Below are 20,887 nucleotides of genomic sequence, written 5' to 3' on the forward strand. Positions count from 1 at the left end.
GCCATGACTGACAGCTGAAGTCACGAGGACACACGATATCTCGCGAATTTACGTTTGATCGCGTGATTTAACAGGATTTAGTTTCTATAAACAGAACCACAAAACCAGCAACAGTTTGTTTCCATCCAGAGGAGTACAGGGGAAACAACTCTGTGCTGACCTGCTGATCTCCCTTTTTTGTGGAGATTATTGTGATTCTAATACTATATTTATAATTAAATATAATCAACTTATAAAATGTTAAATGTTTATTTGGGTTCCTTTTTGAATGTATTGGTAAAGTAGTAGGCTGTGTAAATAAAGTTAACTATTGTTCTATTTGTAAAAGGGAAAACGATGTTTTTATTTTGGAAATTACCGGATGTTTTATTTAGTTTCTGTGCTCGACTTCCTGCGGCGTTCTCCGGCATCCGGCAAAAATAGAAACTCTGCGTATCTTCTCCGGAGGGCTGCGGGACGCCGGAGCTGGGACGGAGTCGGAACGCAGCCGTTCCGCAGTCAGTGGAAATGCACACATTGACTTTAATGGAAACCTATTGACTCCGCCGCCGTTCCTGAGCGGATCCGCAGCCGTTCCGCAGTTGGTGGAAATCCGGGGTTACTCAAAAACGCGGGCTGACGCATGCGCAATTTAAATAAAAAAAAACTCACGGTTTGGGGGTAAATTTTACTGCATTTTTCTATGTGATGGTTCTTACTGTTCATGAATGGGTAGCATATGTAGAATTTACCCATTACTTTAGAATTCGTTGGCTAGCTGCAATAATCATGTACATTTTATATGGTTTCCACAGATTATATTTACCACTCTCCAAAATCACTTTTTTCAGTGTAGGCTTCTTAAGGGATCGAAACTGGCCGGCCCAAAAGTTATGAAAGACATCGTTAAAATAGTCCAAGTGACTACAGTGGCTCAATCTTAAGTTTATCAAGTGACGAGAATACTCATTTTCTTCTCTGTGGGCCGTGAGATTTCACGTAGTGGAACTGCGCAAAGCTTCTAGGTTGTACGTCACACGCATCACACACATGACCAGCGTCGGCCAATAGTGAGCCTACGTGTGACGTACAACACAGAAGCTTTGCGCAGTTCCACTACACAGAGAAGGCCCACAGAGAAGAAAATGAGTAGTTGAATAAAGTCGTTATTTTTGTTTGTTTTTTGCGAACAAAAAGTTATCGTCGCTTGATAAACTTAAGATTGAGCCACTCGGACTATTTTAACGATGTCTTTCATAACTTTTGGGCCGGCCAGTTTCGATCCCTTAAGAAGCCTATGGAGGAGTGATCCAGCTCTAAGATTTAATAAAAAATATCTTAATTTGTGTTCCGAAGATGAACGAAAGTCTTACGGGGTTGGAACAACATGAGGGTGAGTAATTACTGACAGAATTTTCATTTTTGGGTGAACTAACCCTTTAACGAATATTGTTAAATCATCCACCAAATTATCATCCCTCCGTATAGTTTAACGAATTAACAACAATGTCACAAATTATTAAAACACCTGGCTTATAGTAAAACACATAAAATTGAGTTAATGCCTAAATTATATATTTTAATTAAAAAAATGTATACCTTAATGTCAGTTCATTTTAATTTTAACATCCATCTATATAATATTTTCTCAATATTGTAATATGTTTTATTCCAGTAATGATTAGTAAAAAAAAAAGTAGAAAAAAGCTGTAATTTCTGGTTTAAACTCGCAGGGGGGAGTGAGTTTTTTGGCCCTGCAGCGATGTAGCCCATTGTCAGGAAACTAATAAAGAGGCCGGGTGTGAAGGAACACAGTAATTATCAAGCCTGCGATATCAGCACGGTATTTATGAAAACACTATGCGTTAACAAAAGAACAAGGTCATGCACACGGGTCGTCTCTGAGATAGATTTCTGGCATACAGACACGGCACGTCCACAACCGACTGATAAGCAAAACTTACATTCCCATTTAACTGCAGGCCGCGGTTAAGGTTTGAAGGAAAACAACACACCACAATGCCTTCTTGAACTGGAGAAACATGCCCTGGAACGTTTATAAAAGTATCTGAGAGACAAAGACAAATGGGCTGAAACATGCAATGTGAGATTGCATCGATCCGCAGGAGCGCAATTGGCTAGCCTGGTCATCCCCTTTGACTAAGTGTTCTTAGTTTCAGGATTTGTGAAAATATTGAGCCATACAGCTAGCTGAGCATGAGAAAGACTACCTGACATGTTGTTTTCAGCTTCCTCCACATAGATAAAAATACACAGCGGCAGCACGACAGTGACCTTGCATTTGTAATGTGAGCACCTGTAATGTTTGGCATGACATCACAGATGTGTTATTGGCCAAGAATTTCCGGCGCACAGTCTGTCTCCACTTATGTGTTCATGTTCCTATGTGATTGCACGTCAGGCTTTACGTATGTGTTTGTATTTTCCTGAGAGCTTGCTATAATAAAAAAGAAAGGCAGACAAAGAACATAAGAATTTAAACATTTGCACTCTGAACACATATGTATTTCCTGTAGCAAGGACATACAACAGATACCCAATATCATTTTGAAGATGCCGATAGCTCTCTAACACTGAGGAAATCATATACCATCTGGAGAAATTGCACAATGTGTCTCAACGCCATGCCATGTGTGTGTGTTCTTTCAGAAAACTGTTTTTGTTTTATGTTGTAACCAATCAGTTTGGCAACTCAATAGAAAATGTGATTCTTGGAAAGTCCTAAATAACAGTAATCATAGAGACTAATGACTTTGACATCTCTGTTTTTTGACACATTGGTGTAGGAGGTGAGAGAGAGAGAGAGAGAGAGAGAGAGAGAGAGAGAGAGAGAGAGAGAGAGAGAGAGAGAGAGAGAGAGAGAGAGAGAGAGAGAGAGAGAGAGAGAGAGAGAGAGAGAGAAGAGAGAGAGACCACACTTCCTTTATACATCTTTTCACACCATCATACACGTCCACTACAGCAGCACAAGCTAATGAACTTTAAAGGTACAATATGTATTTTTTGCCGCTAAGGGACGCTAACCGCTTCAAAACAATAACAAAGGCGTATAGATTGATGGCTTAGTGAATGAGCGTGGAATCATGGAACTTTTCGTCATGCCGATGGATCTAATAATGTTTATGGGGAAATAATGTTTATGGATGAGTGAATACATTCATGTTTTTTAACATGAAGCAGGGCACGATTGCTAATGAGAGACAGATATCAGCGCCACACACGAGTCCCGGGGATGTAAAGGAATGAGGACATTTCATTCTACCGAACTACCCGCAAGTGCTGTATTAATACTCACACAGGTAAGTTTATTAGACGAATGAAACTTGTGAGGTAATGCAGCGCTGTTTCACTTGGTCTACACTATAATACTAAACTGCATTTGAGTGTGTTGAAAGGCGTAATGTTATTCTATGTGTTAGTTTGTCTGTATGAGACTAGGGGTAAGCTAGATCAACATTAGAATATCAAACTGATCATATTCTAACATTTCATCATGTTGAGCTGTATAACATAGATTTGTTTTATTTACATCTGCTCACCTGTCTAATAAAGCACATGCAAGAGTGACATCTCTGTCAAGACGAAGTTTGTAGGGAAGCTCTCGGCATCTCGAAAACACCACGCCAATATTTATCCTCGTTTTATATAGCCTTTTGTCCCAAAGTCTGCTTTCCATGGTCTATAATGTTTGAACGAAACAACAACAGTGTGCCACTAGACATTCAGCAGTTGTCCACATATGTTGCCATGGTTACTATGCCAGTACAAGTGTGAACCAGGGATAACGCAGATATTACGTCATTGACAGGCGACAAGTGACAAGGGACGGGAACTATTTAAAATTGTGAATTTCTCTGAATTTACAAATTCTTGGAAACATTTAGGATAATGTAAGTACACAATTGAACAAAATATATAACACTGTGCAAGTGTTTTTTGTATATTTTAATACAAAAATCGTACATATTGTACCTTTAAGACAAAAACCAATACATGTGGAGTAGTGTGTCTCCAATCCTTTTCTCTGTCTTTATAGCATGCAGGTGTAAGCTCACATCTGCATGAACGGCACAACAGAGGTCCTTGTTCTGTTCCTCACACTACAATACTCCTCACACACATATACAAAACCACAGGCAACTGACCCAGTACAAAGAAAGTCACCATTCTTTGAGTGTAATTCCAGAGGCCGGCCTATACAAGCCTGCTAGCCATTAAGGATTCATGATTCATCTGGATCTCATATTATAACGGCTTGAATTTTTCATGCAACCCCTCAATGCCAAGAAGAGGAAAGGAGGAATTGAAATTAGATGAAATGTTGTCTGCAAAACCCACCCAGTGCATTAACATGTTAAAGCCTTTTACTATTACAACAAGACCTGTGATGAGATTTGCTTCGTTTTGTTGGGATTTAATCAGTATTTTTTTAGGATGGCTGGACTAGAATGGATCATGTTTGGACATTGTCTGGATGGAGATGTGAGAAAAGTCATTTGCGACTGATATGTGTGTGAGCGAGTGCGTGTATGTGTGCATAATGGCATATGGCCTGATTATATGCAGCGTTATGAGACTATTTTATTGTCAAAGGGATGGTCCACCCAAAAAATTCAAAATTTTCATTACTCATCGTTATGTTGATACAAACCTGCATGCATTTAACAATTTCTGTAGAACCTACTGTCCAAGACCACCCATTGCCCACCACAATATTCAATAGCTCCCTGGCCCGTGTTTTGATTTCAAAACATATTAATTTATGGGCCTCTTTAAATTAATTAAATAATTAAAATAACTATAATTAACAAAATTAAAATAATATTTCTTTAAGAGCTGCATGTTCTTCAGGTTTCCCACTCTTCTTTACCAAATCATTTATATGACTCTTCCAGTCACTCATGATTTGGTAGATACGTATTAACTGTAACAATTAATATTTTACTCACAATTTTAATTATTATAGAGATTTGCATAAATAGTAAATGATAAAAATGCACATGGCATTTTAAGATTTTAAGTAACCATTATCTTATTTGAAATAAGACCATCTGTGGTATAAATACAATTTTTTATGTTGTTTATATGTCTGTGGGGTTTTTAGCCATGTGGTAATTCATAAGTCAACTCCATTGCTGAGTATTTTCTCCTTAAAACTGCAGTGAATCAAAGACAGTCTTAAAAATTGTAGTCTCTACGTCACAAATACTGTATGTTGTAACCAATCATGTCAATGTGCGGGCGGCCTTTAGCACATCATTACTGTGCTGGACAGCAGGAGAGTTTCAAGAGAAGCCAGGTTATCCCTGTATATTTTTCTGTTGATATAAAAAATGTACATTTAGCAATATAGCGAGTGAATTATGTATATGATGTATATTATGATGTTATGATGAGCTATATGCCTTTCTCCACTGACATTCTAAATTGTTCAAAGCGTTTCTAAGGATGTTGATTTTTAGAAAGCTCTGACTGAGATGGTGAATGGGAACATGGTTTGTGTAACATTATTAGCTGTTTGATAAAGTAGTCAAGCAAAAGGCTAATCATATTAATTACTGTTATGTGTCCGACGTCGTAAAGAGCGATACATAAAACACAATACCATTCTGATACATCGACTTGACGACCCTGTATAATTCACTCTTCCACTTCTTCTGAATCAGTTTCTGTATCAAACATATATGACTGCATTAAACCAGTATTTTCACTTGCCATTTTGCAGCATTTTCTACAGTAAAGTTAAGCAGTCTCTGAGCTCGTGTGGTTAAGTGGAGGTGGAGCTTATTTGCATTTTCATGAATCCACGTATACATGAAACAAGAGTTTAGACTTACATTTAAGCTATTTTAAGGCATGAATAAAACATTTCTTCACAGTAAAAAAAAAAAAAAAAAAAAACGTTTGCTGTTCACGTTGATCGAAGATGAGTCTTAAGGGGATAAACTGATTGACTGCAGGGGGACTTTAAGTCATCTTGAGGCCCACTTGGAAGTTTGCTAAGGCCCCCTATAGTGGGTCCTGGACCGCTGGTTGAGAAGCGCTGATCTGCTGTACAATCTGCATTTTTAATGCAGCACAAAGGAGGCTTAATTTACACAGAATCACAATGGCGTGAAACAATATATCATATGCTGATTATTGATTCACGTGCACAAGCATGTCACACAAGGTCTTTGCTTACTTTCTGGGTTATTTTCCAGCTCTCTCAAGCTGTATCATTAAACAAAAATAGTTAATTTTCAATAAAGGTCAGTGCCACACTTCACTGGCTCCCAGACAATCTCGCATGTGTGTCACTGAGGCAATCGATTCTCCATGGTTACTTTTTGTTCTTCTCAAAATGGCTGGCAAGCAGTAACTGACATCAACTACGACAATGCCAGAATGCACCGGAAGAAGGGGTTTACTTCCTCTTTTGTTGTTATTTTGGAGCTCGGGCAGGCAGCAGTGAATGGTGGCTGTTTTTAAAGATCTCGAAATAGGCCTCTCCTCCCACCCGCTCCCATTGTCTACACCTCGCCTGCCCACGTTTGCTCCCAGTTAACCATGCGGCCAACTACACATCAAAAAGCACAATAGCGACATCCATTCTCAACAAGATTACTCTATCTTCCCAGTTTGGCTCCTAGGCTTTTCATGGGATGAGGGAGCCTGGGATAAGCCCTTCTGCCTGCAGTTCCCCTGACGCAGGGTGCCGTCTGCAGAAGCGAGCTGCTCAGCCCTGCCAAGCAGCCACTGACTCACTGGATGACGACTTAGCAGCCCACAATGACTATACCAGTGAGCAATTAGAAGGTTTAAATAATTATAATCAACTGTTAAAGTAATCAGGATTGAATAATTGCAATCCGAAAATGATGGAGAAATTAGCCTAGCTGCCAGAGCTTAAACTAAACCACGTGCTCTCAGCAAGAGTGCAGTAAGTTCGGTTTTGTTCTGGTCATATAATCCACCAGAACTGAGTGGAAAAAAAATATATTGTGAATTTCTCATAGAATTAAAGCAGAGCTACAACTAGTTTTTTTTTTGTCTTTTTTTTCTGTCTCTTAATGAAAAAGCCTCATAAAATGTAGTCATAATTTAAGTGTTATTCGTTAATTATAGTCCATTTTATTCTGACAGATATTACATATAATTTTAGTCTATGAAAATTTAATTTTAGCAGGCAATAATGTCCTGTAACAGATCAAACATAGCATTTAATTAACATTTAAATGATAGCCTATATAAAATATACTAAAGATACAATGTAAGTGTTGCTGAAATGAAAACATTAAGTGTGCAATATAACATTTAAATGGATATTTTTATGATAAACTGACAATAGATAAAAAGTGACAATAAAATATTTATCTTAATAAAAAAATGTTACAAAACATTTCTATTTCAAATAAATGCTGTTCATTTGAAGGTTCTATTCATCAAAGAATCCTAAACAAAATTTATCACAGTTTCTACAAAAAAATATCAAAAAGCAACATTGAACATTAATAACATAAATAAAAATGTTCAACATTGAAAACACTGATATCTTGAGCAGCAAATCAGCATATTAGAATAATTTCTGAACAATGATCATGTGGCACTGAAGACTGGAGTAATGATGCTGAAAAATCAGCTTTGCAATCAAAGGAATTTGTATATTGAAATAAAAAAAAACAGTTGTATTAAATTGTAAAAATAATAAATAAATACAAAATCACAATATTATTGATTTAATGTTTTCAATTGCTTTGGTAAACACAATAGACTTTAAAAATGTTAAAAAAAACTTAATGACACCAAAACACTGCCGTTAAAAAGTTAAGTCGCCAGTGATTGATAAGACTGTTTAGTGCAACCATGTATTTATGACATTCTGACTAGAATTTGCTTTCAAGAATTCTCCTTCTAGATGTGAGTTATAAGTTGTGTTCTGCTTCATTCAGTTCATTCCATCAAATATTGTATTAATTAAAATCATTATTACCTTGTTACCCCCCCCCCCCCCCTTGTTTGTAATCAAAGATGAGTCACCAAACATATTAGCAATTTTATTGAACAGATTAACACTGACCCTTGTGTGTCACTACTGCTGACCAAAACTCTGCTATGCAGTATAGCAATACACACATTCAAAATGCTCATTCCAGCAATGACTTAGAGAAATAAATAATTAAATAAATAAGAAGAAGAAACTAAATAAATAATCACTCATAATACCTTCGGTCAGTTTGTATAGCGAGTTGACTACAGCACTGAGTGAAAGGGCCATATAACACGCTTTAGCAGTGAAAGATTGAGCCCAGGCGACACAGTAAAGGTTAACCACTTAATTCCAGTGATTAGTCCACGCAGAGTTCAAGGCGCTCTGCCAAAAGCCTTCATTTAGCAGCTACATGCACCACCTCCACGTTCTCTCAACAGCCAAAACCCAGAGACTCCTGGCAAACAAAGGTATACATCAGGTATGTGAAGTACCCAGGTGGGTATAGGCCGTCTCCACCATCCTGTTCAAGGCCAGATCACAATCAGTGTCTCATAACTCCTCTAAAGGAGGCTATAATACTTGACCCTAAGATGTTTTGTTCAAACTTGAGCATGCACAAATTTAATCAAACAGCAGAAATGAGATAGAATCCACCACAGCCTATGAGGTTAAAGCAAGGCATCAAAAAGTATGTGACCTACAGAGAAAGAAGGTTATAAAAGGTTTGTCGATGTATGGATTTTTTCCCTCGCCTGTAAGAATCGAGGTGGGCGGCCTTTGTACAGATGATATATTTCCACTTAATGAAAAGAGATGAGCAGAAAAGAGGACTGTGGATATTCAGTACTACGCCGCGCCATTACCTGACAGCGTGAATGAAATTGTCTCCGTGTACAGTTGGTTGAGTCTGGCTTTTTTCCCGTCCGTGTAATCTCACTCTTCCTCATTGGCGTGACTATAAGACCGCGCTCACTCCTGCCTCTTCCACCCAGCAGGGGGGGGGGGGGGGGGGGGGGGGGGGGGGGGGGGGGGAGAGAACGGTTTACACAGCGTTCATTGTGGATTCCCACAACGTCCCGAGGAGGACAGATGAGGACGGCATGCAGATGCCTCATCCCAAGCCCTGGTGTCACTTAGGAAGAGGATTCAGAGCAGAGGGACAAAGTGTGCCTATGTTTGTTTGTGTTCTTGTTACCACCGAGGGATGTGGGATTTACACCTCAAACAACTCTCGCCGCGACCAGACCCTATAAGTCACTGCAAAGGTGCTCTGGTGTTGTCACACCTCTGCCACACTGGCTCATTACACCTCCTGGAGCTGTATATCATATGTTCTGTCTGTGTGAGTGTGTGTGTGTGTGTGTGTGTGTGTGTGTGTGTGAGAGAGAGAGAGAGAGAGAGAGAGAGAGAGAGAGAGAGAGAGAGAGAGAGAGAGAGAGAGAGAGAGAGAGAGAGAGAGAGAGAGAGAGAGAGAGAGAGAGAGAGAGAGAGAGAGAGCAGAGATGCTGCAAGGGGTATCAAGACATGGCAATCGTGGAGAGAAATAAAATACCAGCAGTTATTTATTTAAATGCTGGCCAGTATACATATTTAATGATTCAAGAGCACCTGCTGAAAGGCAGATGGAAAAGGCCTTTTGTCTGTAATTGCGATTGTACAGTGACCTCAGTGTTGTAATGGAAATATGCTTAGCTCAAGAAATGCTCTTCTGTCAAGTTAAAACTCTTCACACACATATAGCAATCACACGCAAACGCACACGCACACGCACGCACACAAACACACACACACACACACACACACACACACACAAATCCATGATCATTTCATCTTCATAAGCACTCACTATATTTGTATGCATTTGTTTCCAAAAGAACTGATTAAAACGCACACACACACGCACACGCACGCATACACGCACACACACACACACACACACACACACACACACACACACACACACACACACACACACACACACACACACACACACACACACACACACACAAACTGTTAGTCATGAGGCTGTGGGCGGAGCAATCGTCACTTCTCTTTACAGTTCCTGCTCCAGCCTACAGAGGAGCTGCTGAGTATGGACTTAAACACACACACACACACACACACACACACACCTGTAGCTCCCCACTTGGTCAAAAATGTAAACAATTCACCAGAGCGTTTTTTACTTGATTTTAACATGTTTTAAAGCATAACCAACAGGGGACTTGAAAAATGTCCCCACTTGGCTCGGCGGTCCCCTGTTGGTGAGTGTGTAACGGCACCAAGGTCGCCTGTTAGATAGGTAAACAAGTACATACACACACACACACACACACACACACACACACACACACACACACACACACACACACACACACACAGACACACACACACACACACACATATATACAAGCAGACCTTATTAATGGGGACGAAGACAACAACACAGCTATAGACAAGCTGTCGGGCTGGTCCGAGAGGTGTTAATGTGATCCCACAGCTCAGCTGGACGCTGTGCAGGGTCCTGGTGTTTTATTACAGCACTGTGCGGAGAGAGAGAGAGAGAGAGAGAGAGAGAGAGAGAGAGAGAGAGAGAGAGAGAGAGAGAGAGAGAGAGAGAGAGACAACAGACTGTGCTCACCTAGCAATGGTGCAATGGCTTTGAAGGCCCGCAGGACCCACAGCTCTTTGGGTGAAATAACACATTGAATAAGAGGCATGAAATAGAAAGAACAGAACAAAATGTGCTGAATTTAATGGTGAGGCAATGAGAACAAGAGGAGCACTGACTTGTGCTGAAGGATTCTTGGATGTTTATTGGTAATATTGCACTGATATGTAAACCACTTTGAGATCTTTATTTTGATAACAGTAAAACGGAGCAGGAGTTGGTCAGTGGTTAAGCTCATGCAAACATGAAGGCTTTCATTTCGTCATTGTCCAATCCTGCTGCCCTTATTATTTACAGCTTGATCTAATTAGTATTTGTAGGTATTTGTACCATTTACGCATGCATGTTTATACAATTGGATATACATTGAAATACTGGGCATATTGACTGCATCTAAGAATATGAGTATGCACAGCAAACAGAACATTTAAAAACAAAATGTGTGAATCAATTATTTTAGTCTTTTTTTAAAGAAATATTTTTATTCAGCAACAATTAAATTGATTAAAGTAACAGCGCAGAAATTTTTAATGTTACAAAAGAGTGCTATTTCAAAATAAATGCAGTTTTTTAAACATTCTATTTGTCAAAGAATCCAGAAAAAAAAAAAGTATTACTGTTTTCAGAACAATATTAAGTAGCACAACTGTTTTCAACATCGATAACAAAAAGAAATTCAGCCAATTAGAATTGTGTGACACTGAAGACTGGAGTAATGGCTGCTAAAAAAATAGCTTTGCCATCACAGGAATGAAATATCCAAAAATAGAAAACTGTTATTTTAAATTTTAATAATATTTTATTATATTTAAGTTGTGTATAATTATCATATAAATCCTTGGTGAGCATTAGAGATGTAAGAAAAAGGTAAAATAAATAAACAAATAAAACCTATTAATTCTATAAGTTCAATATTCTATAAACCTAAACATTTTCATAAACATTTGTACTTCTAAAGTTGTAGTTTCCATGCTGTCAAAATGCTATTATTTACATTTCAGTGTCTATACATGTGAATACATGTGATTAATAATGAGATCACGTTGTCATTACCTGTCCTATCTTCACCAGCCCTATCCATAAAAGTGGTACGAAGTTCAAAAAGGAAGACAGTCCATTCATCTCTCCTTCTGCATCACCAATGACACAATCCCAATCACAGGTCAGATCAAGAGCTTCAGATGGATGCAGTGGCCAGTGGTGAAGATCAGCATCTCATTACTTCGGTTACTGATAAGTCCACTAATACCCTCGTTAGTGCCCACTCGCCGGGCCTTCAATCACACGCAACTGCTCGATATCCATTACAACCTGCGCTGCCTCCTTCCTAACCTGAGCAAATGCAGATTAACGCACAAGACTGTCTCAGATCAGACTGTGTGTTGGCAGGGGTAAATCGTGAGGGGATCAGGGGGTGGACCTTTGATCTGCGAAAAATCCCCTCGTCTGATAGCAGCAAGGAACGAAGTTGTGTGATGCACCATAAGCATGGAATGGAAGGATCGGCTCATACTTCACAGTAGTATCCTGGACCCACAGGTTATAATCTTGTAACATATATAATCACTTGAACCAAACATTAAAGAGAGAAGCTAAAGACCAATTTTCAGGTCAATACAAATACTGACACATCACATCTTAAAGGGATAGCTCATACAAAAAATGAAAATGGTGTCATAATTGACTCACCCTCATGTCGTTCCAAACCTGTATGACTTTCTTTCTACTGAGAAACATGGAAGAACACAATTTAGAGACACGTCCATGCAATGAAAGTCAATGGTTTTTTTAAATATCTTCTTTTGTGTTCTGCAGAACAAAAGATTAAAAATCATACAGGTTTGGAATGCCATGAAGATGATTAAATTACAGTTTTCATTTTTGGGGTGAACAATACATTCAATAATAAAAAAGGTAAGAGCCAAAAAGAAGTTAACAGATGAAGTTATTCAGACTTATGAATAGCTATATCTATAACCACAACAAAATAGAAATATGTTGTAGTAATTTTCAGTATACACACATTTTCCAAATGCTAGTCTAATACATCTTATCACATCAATACATCAATCCAGAATATTTAGTTTAAAGTGTGAATGTCTATTTTAATTGCCTCACGCAAAACTCAGTCTCAAACAAGCAAATCCATGATTATTTCATCTTCATAAGCACTCACTATTTGTATGCATTTGTTTCCAAAAGAACTGATTAAAAAGCGCACACACATACACAAACACACACACACATGCACATGCACACACGCACACACACCTCTGTGACCTTACTCTCACAAGTTGTGTAAAATCATCCAATCAGGATATAATTTACTTGATAAAGTGCTTTCCAGATTTCTATTCAACATGCATCAGATGGAAAATGTCTGTGGGTGGTTCATAGGCATGCAGTCTGAGGCTATGTGACTGGTAAACAGGTTCAGTTACCTGAAAGTGAGAAGCTGTAGCATTTTTAAGAGCACCAGAAACACGGAGCAAAACAGCTGAGAGTTAGAGCTGTAACTCTCCAGAGTGGATCAGTGGGAGGAATATAGATAATTCATGAGGTGTCAAGAAGGTTGAACAGGGCAAGTACTGTTCTGTGGTCTAACTTGCACCACTCAGTACAGACTGTGACCAGGAGCGAATGAAGAACGGAGAACTGCTCATTGTGCGCATATATTACGATTGTAGCAATATAAAAGGTCGTACTTGTTTTGATCAACCATAGCTTCATCAAGAAATCTTCTGAAACAATCATTGAGATATTGTTTTCCACAGAGATTATCTCTCCTTGAAAAAGAAGGAGTAGAACAGTTGGGACAGTTTCAGTGGATTCCCAGCAATGTGTCATGGTAGCAAAAAAACAAAGTGGCAGTTAACAGCAAATCCCAACACAGGCAGCACAGAGAACATGAATCGATTGTCCGTTTCAGGGATTCACTGCACCTTACATTCAAACTGTCACAATATTTTTCTTTTCTCCATAGCTATAGGGCACACTTACAAATGCCACTAAAGCATTTTTAGAAACCAGCATTTCTACAGTGTCCCTCGACTGTAGAACGGCTATTTTATTTTGGAATTAGAGAAGTGTAGCTTTAACGTGGACCGACGTTAGATTTATATCCCTTCTCAGCTCCAGTCATTGTGCTCAGTGAAACTAATCCACTCTGGCTTTCATTACAAAATGACAGAGCGCTACTAATTAATATTTGATAGCAAAGTTATTCATATTTAATATTGTAATGTAATTAATAAAAACATGATGAATATTTCAGGGTTAAGTTGTAGGCTCGCATTTAATGAAGCGTTGGAGAATAATACTGTGCTTATACACACGCTTATTTACATGGATGCATTATTGCTTAATTTGTGTTGAATGGAGAAAATGAGAGATAATAATATGGGTTTAAACTCAAAATGGAGTCATGCCTTTATGTAGGCCAAATCTGTGCTGGTAAATGTCCCTTTAATTTTCTCCCCTCCCCTTAAAAAAATATGTTCCAAAAGCATAGAATGAGCAGTTATTCTGGCTTTAATGCTGAAATCAGCTTCACAGTACACTGGACATCAGCATAAAGAAGACATGTGTCAAATCAACTTTGCTTGAGCAAAACACAATTTCTTGATATATCTTTCTATAATAAAAGTAACAGGGAAATGTCTACAGTCTGGCTGATGGCTTTCCAGTTCATGGACACTATCTATCAAGTGTTGTCATTTCCTCCTGTAAAGCAAACAAATGTCCACAGACACATTTTCTTTTGTGAATAAAGAATCAATGCCATTCTCTTGTGTTCATTTCCAGTGATCTTTTTCTTTAGCTCGGATTGCTAAATACGAATCGCATATTATCCATTCTCTTTATGCTACAAACACACATAATCCCATCACTGATAAGAGCACATCATGGTAATACAAGACATCACACAGCAGTGCTATTATTTTTTTGTAGAGTACATCTGCACTCCAAAGAAAATAATGATGTCCATTGTGATTAGCCATCAAAACACGCTGCAGCTAAAAGAGGGGAACAAAGCCATGTGTGAGATAGCATCTAACTGACATATGCTGTAAAAAAAACTGACAATACTTTGAGTAAACACATCCATGTTACTCTTTGTTGGGCAAAGACTACAATTTGTTCTGTTCTGCCCATGAGTTTTTATATAAAAATGTCCCGCATTCAAATGCAATACAACCATTACTTAGTTAGAAATCCCATGTGCAATCCATATATTAAGGATATAATGGATTTATAGCTAAATAATACAGTGGTCATTTTGTTTTAAGTCTGAAATCATTTATTTGTGGTAAAAGCTTATGAATGCAAAACTCATAGCAAAATTATTTGTGAGAACATATCATACAGGAGACCGGGGCTATATTTCTCAGTAAGGTTTTGACTTAATAGTCCAATTTCGCAAAATAGATAACAGATATTTTTTTGCAAATTGTATCCTACAAACCAAAATTCAAATAAATGTATTTTAAATGTGACAAATATCAGAAATTATTTTTGATGGCCAACAACATTATATTTTAGATTGATTACATTTTAACTGTTTCTGATTCATTTAACTAAAAAGTATGTTTAATGGAAGGTTGTTAAAACTTACCCCATGTAGTGTACTAATGTGTACTACGCAAGGTGTACCAAATTTAGACTAGGTACACTTGCTTTTACACAAACTTTTATTGAGCAAGGTGGCATTATATTGATCAAAAGTGACAGCATAGACTTGCTACAGAAAATGTCTACTGCAATTGCAAATAAATGCTGTTTTCTATATATCAAACAATTATTTTTATGTTTCTGAAACATTAATTTCTTGAGCAGCAAATCAGCATATTAGAATGATCTCTGAAGGATCATGTGACATTGAAGAATGGAGTAATGGCTGCTGAAAATTCAGCTTTGCAATCACAGGAATAAATATAAAAATGTTATTATACTTATTGTAATAATCTTTCACAATATTTCTGTTTTTACTGTATTTTTTTTCATCAAATAAAGGCAGACTTAGAAGACGTCTTTCAAAAACATGTTAAAAATATTACGACCACAAACTTTTGAACGGTAGTGTAAGTGTCTACACAGAACTTGACTTTCAAACAAACCCTTAGAATTACTATTAGAGTAAAGAGTGCGACAGCTAGCCCTGGATTCCCCTATAATTCCACAACCACCTACAGTCTTGATAAAGGAGTTTGCCGTGTGTTTGACGCACCTTTCAGAATCAGGTGACGGTGAGCTGCATTTCTAGCCCAGTGAGTCAGACCACCGAGACCACGAGACCATGTGAAACAGTGAGAAGCGTGCTGTCATCTACCGTAGCTAACTCTCCCTCTCCCTTCCTCAGTCAGTCTCTCTCTCTCTCTCTCTCTCTCTCTCTCTCTCTCTCTCTCTCTCTCTCTCTCTCTCTCTCCCTCTACTGTCTCTCTTAGCCCTGCCATGCCCACTTCTACACGTATGCTAATCGTCTCCTCCGACTGGCAGCTGGTGCTCAAGGGGAGTTCGGGCACTGACAAGACAGGAGCCGGGTGTATAATTAAACATCAGACCGACACGTAATAAAAGCTAAAGGATGAAATGAGTGTAATCTCGGCCTGAGGTTCCTCGGTAATCAGCCCACAACCACATCCCTGGCAGAGATGGCAGGAAAAGGGAAAGAAAAAAAAAACATGCTGATTCGAATGACCCATTTGAATCACACACCTCCCACTCTTTATTTGATTCATTTTTTAATTAGAGAGACAGAGTGAGGGAGGATTGCAGATCTTAGGTGATGGAGTGAGGCGGAGAGAGAGAGAGGAGCAGCGTTCAATCTCTTCTACCAGCATGGCTTCCTATCTCACTGCAACACGGAACTTATCTGAGCTCTGCAAGCCATTCTCTTGAGCACTTAACCTTGTGGTTTAAACAGTAAAACAGTAATAAAAACGAAGCTCAATCAATACTGGCCCAATCAATGAAGCAGAGTAGAGTCTGCACCCCTTATGCCCAACCATTCACATCCACTCTCCATGCATTGTCCTCCTACATACAATCATTCTGCTCACCGGTACAAATACAGTACTCCATGACCTTAAAAACAGCACAACACATTAGAGAAGAGCAGAACGGCACATCACCGTTTGAGCGCTCCCAGCTGTCTCCATCACACACAGAGCATTGTGAATGTGTCAGTCTGAAAGCATCATATTCATTTGCCCTTATACCTTGGAGATCATCACGGGGGGCCCATTTGTTGTGTTTGTTTATGCATTTCTGCTGATCAAAAGCTACGGCAGAATCCAACAAAGGCTGCTTAATTGCAGCTCTTGAAAAATTGATGCTGCTCTTAAGGACTTTTTTGTGTCATGCCGATATTGGGAAAACACAGGTGTAAAGGCCACATGAGAGCGCATGTTTTATTCACATGCCTGAGTGACAGGAGGGGGGAAAGCAGAAACAGTAGAAAATTCAAGCGAGAGGCCTTAATTAGCAGAGGTCCTGCCAAATTTTGGACACACAAAGGATGTTATTTTCCACCTCACTGATGGTGGAGATGGTGTTCATTTGGTGCAGTGAAGCTAATGCAACCTTACAGAAAACTTTTTTTTAATTAAAAGTTGTTTTAATTAGAAAAATAAATAAATAAAAATGATAACAATATATATATACAATCATTTTTATTTATTTATTTTTCTATATAATTTTATCTATTTATAAAAATATCTTAAGACAACATTTTTATAATATATATATATATATATATATATAATAAAAATATATATACATATATAAAGGTTGTCTCAAGACATTTTTCTATTAACAACTAATTACTATGACAGGTCAAATAAACCTCGTTGTCAATGAAATGTAGTAATATGAAAGATCCATCTTGTTTGAAGAAAACACTAAATTATATTTTGAGGAACGAGCATTGTCTTGTTGGCTACGGTAATGTGCAAGTGGTTGGACAAGCATAGTGCCAGGTTGGGCTCCCGAGGTTCACGCTTGCAGTGATCTGTGAACAAGCTGCTTTGGCCTGCTCATACTACAGTCCTCTCAGGACCCAGGGCTCTCTGCACAGGTCCGGTGCCAGGTCACTCTACTATCCCCTAATTATCTCCATACCACCTCACCTCTCTGCATGCACACATATGCATGCAGCACGTTGCACATTACACCTGTAAAATTATATTTGGGGCAACCCTTCATACTATATGCATTGCAGAACTTTCTCAGACTCTGTGGAATATAACACCATGCATAAATTAGCATCCAGAGCTGTATTTTCCTAATTGAACTGTAAAAGATGGAAAGTGTGCAAGAGTCAGCAATGCCAACCTTGCCCTCTTCTTCACGGCAATTATTGCTCCTTCACAAAATGTCAAACGAAAAGGCATTGAGGCAGCAGAATTAATGTTTCCACATGATAAGTAAGCTTAATATTCAGCCGACAATTAGACTACTCACCCTGCCAACCAGAATTGGATCGGGTCCAGAGAACTCCTCCAACACAAACATTTGATTCCAAACCCATCCTCTCTTGGCACGACTGAGGATTCTTTGTCCTTCGCTTGGCCGGTTTCGCGGGATCATGGCTGATGCCGTTTGTAAACTTTGTGACTGATTGTTTAACGAAGCCATGGAAGAGTACGGGACACAAGTAATCCATACTAGCAGGAGAGAAGTCCATAGATCTCTCTGCATCTCCTCTCCTCGTTTTAGCATTTTTGTAATATTTTATTTTTGTCTTTTTTTTCTTCTTTTGCTTCCCCTCCAAAATTCAGGGGTTGACCAGCTGACAGACAGCTGAATGGTTACTCTTTTGTTCTACGTATCCCCCAGGTTGAGTTCATGTTGTGAGGAGGGTCACGGATGTACTCTGATCTGTCTCCAGAACACAGAGAAGAAAGGCGCGCTGCAAAATGTGACATCCATTAGTTGGTTCATCAATGTAAGAGATCTAGAGGGGAGAGACAAATGCAGACTTACAGGAAGTGCATGTAAATAAAACTGACAAGCTTGAGGAGGGAAGTCTCAAGGTCAGTTTGATATGACATCTGAATGCCAAATAAACAAGTCAGAGCACATCTGTCTTCTATATGAGTATATAGTACAGCGCAAACCTTTTTACTCTAAGCTATTGGAAACATATAGGAACAATAAAATCAAGCCAATTAATGTTTCAGATTGCAATGCTTGTTATGTGAAAACAGTCACCCTACAGTAATTTGGAAGTAAAAAAAGAAAATAATTTCGGACACACGACTGCAGCATAAAGTATAAATGCAGTAAACTTGAAAATCACAGGGTAGATAAGAAAAACAGTATCTCATCGTGCTCATGAGCTGCTTTCATTTCCCAAAACCAATTGCTTTCAATGCCCTTGACAAATTATCACATTACGCTATAATTTAGAGTTTGAAGAATGATAAAAAAACATGATTTATACATCTGAAAACATACATGATATAATATTGTTAACGATGTACTCTGCAATGCTAATAAGAAGAGAGTCTGTACTTACACAATTTTTTTTTTTTTTTTTTTTTTGCAATTTGTTCATGTACTTGATTTTAATTCATGCACTTGATTTTAATTCAAATACAAACAGCAAGTCCTTTTTTTCTTTCTTGGTTGACCATACAAAAATCATAATCTGCATTTCACTAAACCGGATTATTTAGCTGAATGGTTTCAAGCAGCACCCTCCGGAGAACTCTGTTATCTATTATTTCATATGTTCCCAGGTATCAAAAGGCAGCTATAAGAAGGTTAAGAGAAATTCAGTATTTTAATCTTTTTAATGCAGTACACAGCAGACAAGCACATGTTTGTTTTCTGAAAGAGTTGTGCACGCAATTAATTTAAATAATTGACCTGTTAGATAATAAGCAAGCCACACATTTGAAACATGCACCGCTTAGTCTTCCTTCCACAGTGTAACTTCAGCGAGCAGTAAAGCTGTATTGCACTCTAACACCATATAGAGACTCAGCGAGCAAAGACGATGCTTAAATCACTGACGATTTCAGCACCACCACGAGTGGACAGCTCTTCAAAAAAAAAAAAGTCGCTTACTATATTTATGGTCGCTTTCTGCCTCTTTCGAATGAGTAAGAGAAGCATGATTTCGATATTTAAAAGCAGAAAATGATACTCTAGAAGCAGTGGAGAACTGCAAAACATGCATGGCACGACGAGTTGACCAAGTTGATTAACCAAGACGTTCGCAGACCACGTTCTTCTGTAAAGTGAACACAATTAATTCGATGCACGACATTCCTGAACGATGCAAAACAAATGATGGACAACGGGTGCTTATGGTCTGGTCTGCAGGCTGTCAATCTGTCTCGCTTTTGGATCAATCACTGTAGCGCAAACAGCATCAAACGAATTATCCAGTATTTCAGGCGAGCACAAATGCACGCGCCTTCCGCCAAACGACATATAGCCTACTGTGCAAAACCTCTCCTACGCCTATTAATAAGTCTTTAGTACTTACTGTATATCATCCGGACGTCCGTTCCATGTCATTCACAGGGGATAGAACATATCAGAGAAGGAAAAGAAAAAGACGTGACTTGTTTCTCAATATTGCTGGTACTTCTCTTTTTTGTCAATTATCTGTCAACTGAATATAGTCAAGAAAATAATAAGGAGAATAAGTTGACAGACGCGGTTGGGAACAATTAGGATCCGTAGAGTTTAGTGGGTTGGCGTTGACAGGGTGTCGGTGAGCTCCGGCAAGCCCGCTCGCTGACTGGAGGAGTGAGGAGAGATGGACGAGAGGTGTTTGGTGGGAAGAGCCTCCCCTCTGTCGCGCTCATTGGGCTGATAAAGAGGCAGGTCCTCAGCCCTGGCAATGAATGCACGCGCCCTACCTTGGGAATACTGAACTTTTATGTCAGTGCGTTGGTGTTTTTCCCCTACCTTTATCAAACGCATTCGGCTAACAAAGCATCCATACGTGTGACGCGTCTGGACACTTGTGCGACGGTCCTCTTTTTTCCGTCTCATTCCGGCTCGTGCATGGAATGCAATGAGATTTTACATAACTATACTGTTTAAGCATCTCAGCGCCACAATTAATTTTGGCCAGGTGAGCAAATAAAATAAAAAATCACTTTAAAGTTATTTTCACATTGTACAATCTACATTCTTAAATGTAAATTTAAATGTTGGCGTGATTGCATATGTTTATGTGATGCAATGCTTTGCATTACGCAACGCTAATTGTAATTCGGCGCCAC

General features: G+C 38.7%; 1 protein-coding gene across 1 annotated transcript in view; it reads right to left on the reverse strand.

Moving 5' to 3' along the window:
* cdh8 (cadherin 8) overlaps positions 1 to 20,547 on the reverse strand; it is a 110,033-nt gene extending 89,486 nt beyond the window's left edge. The window contains exons 1-2 of the mRNA XM_056248454.1: positions 20,140 to 20,547; positions 18,105 to 18,597 (exon numbers count right to left, since the gene is read on the reverse strand). Coding sequence (XP_056104429.1) covers positions 18,105 to 18,362 — 258 coding nt within the window. The 5' untranslated portion in view covers positions 18,363 to 18,597; positions 20,140 to 20,547. The remainder of the gene's footprint in view (positions 1 to 18,104; positions 18,598 to 20,139) is intronic.
* Between the last annotated feature and the right edge of the window lie 340 nt (positions 20,548 to 20,887).

Source organism: Rhinichthys klamathensis, unplaced genomic scaffold (assembly GCF_029890125.1).
Source record: "Rhinichthys klamathensis goyatoka isolate OS25496 unplaced genomic scaffold, OSU_Roscu_1.1 h1tg000055l_1, whole genome shotgun sequence".
NCBI classification, from domain to species: domain Eukaryota; kingdom Metazoa; phylum Chordata; class Actinopteri; order Cypriniformes; family Leuciscidae; genus Rhinichthys; species Rhinichthys klamathensis.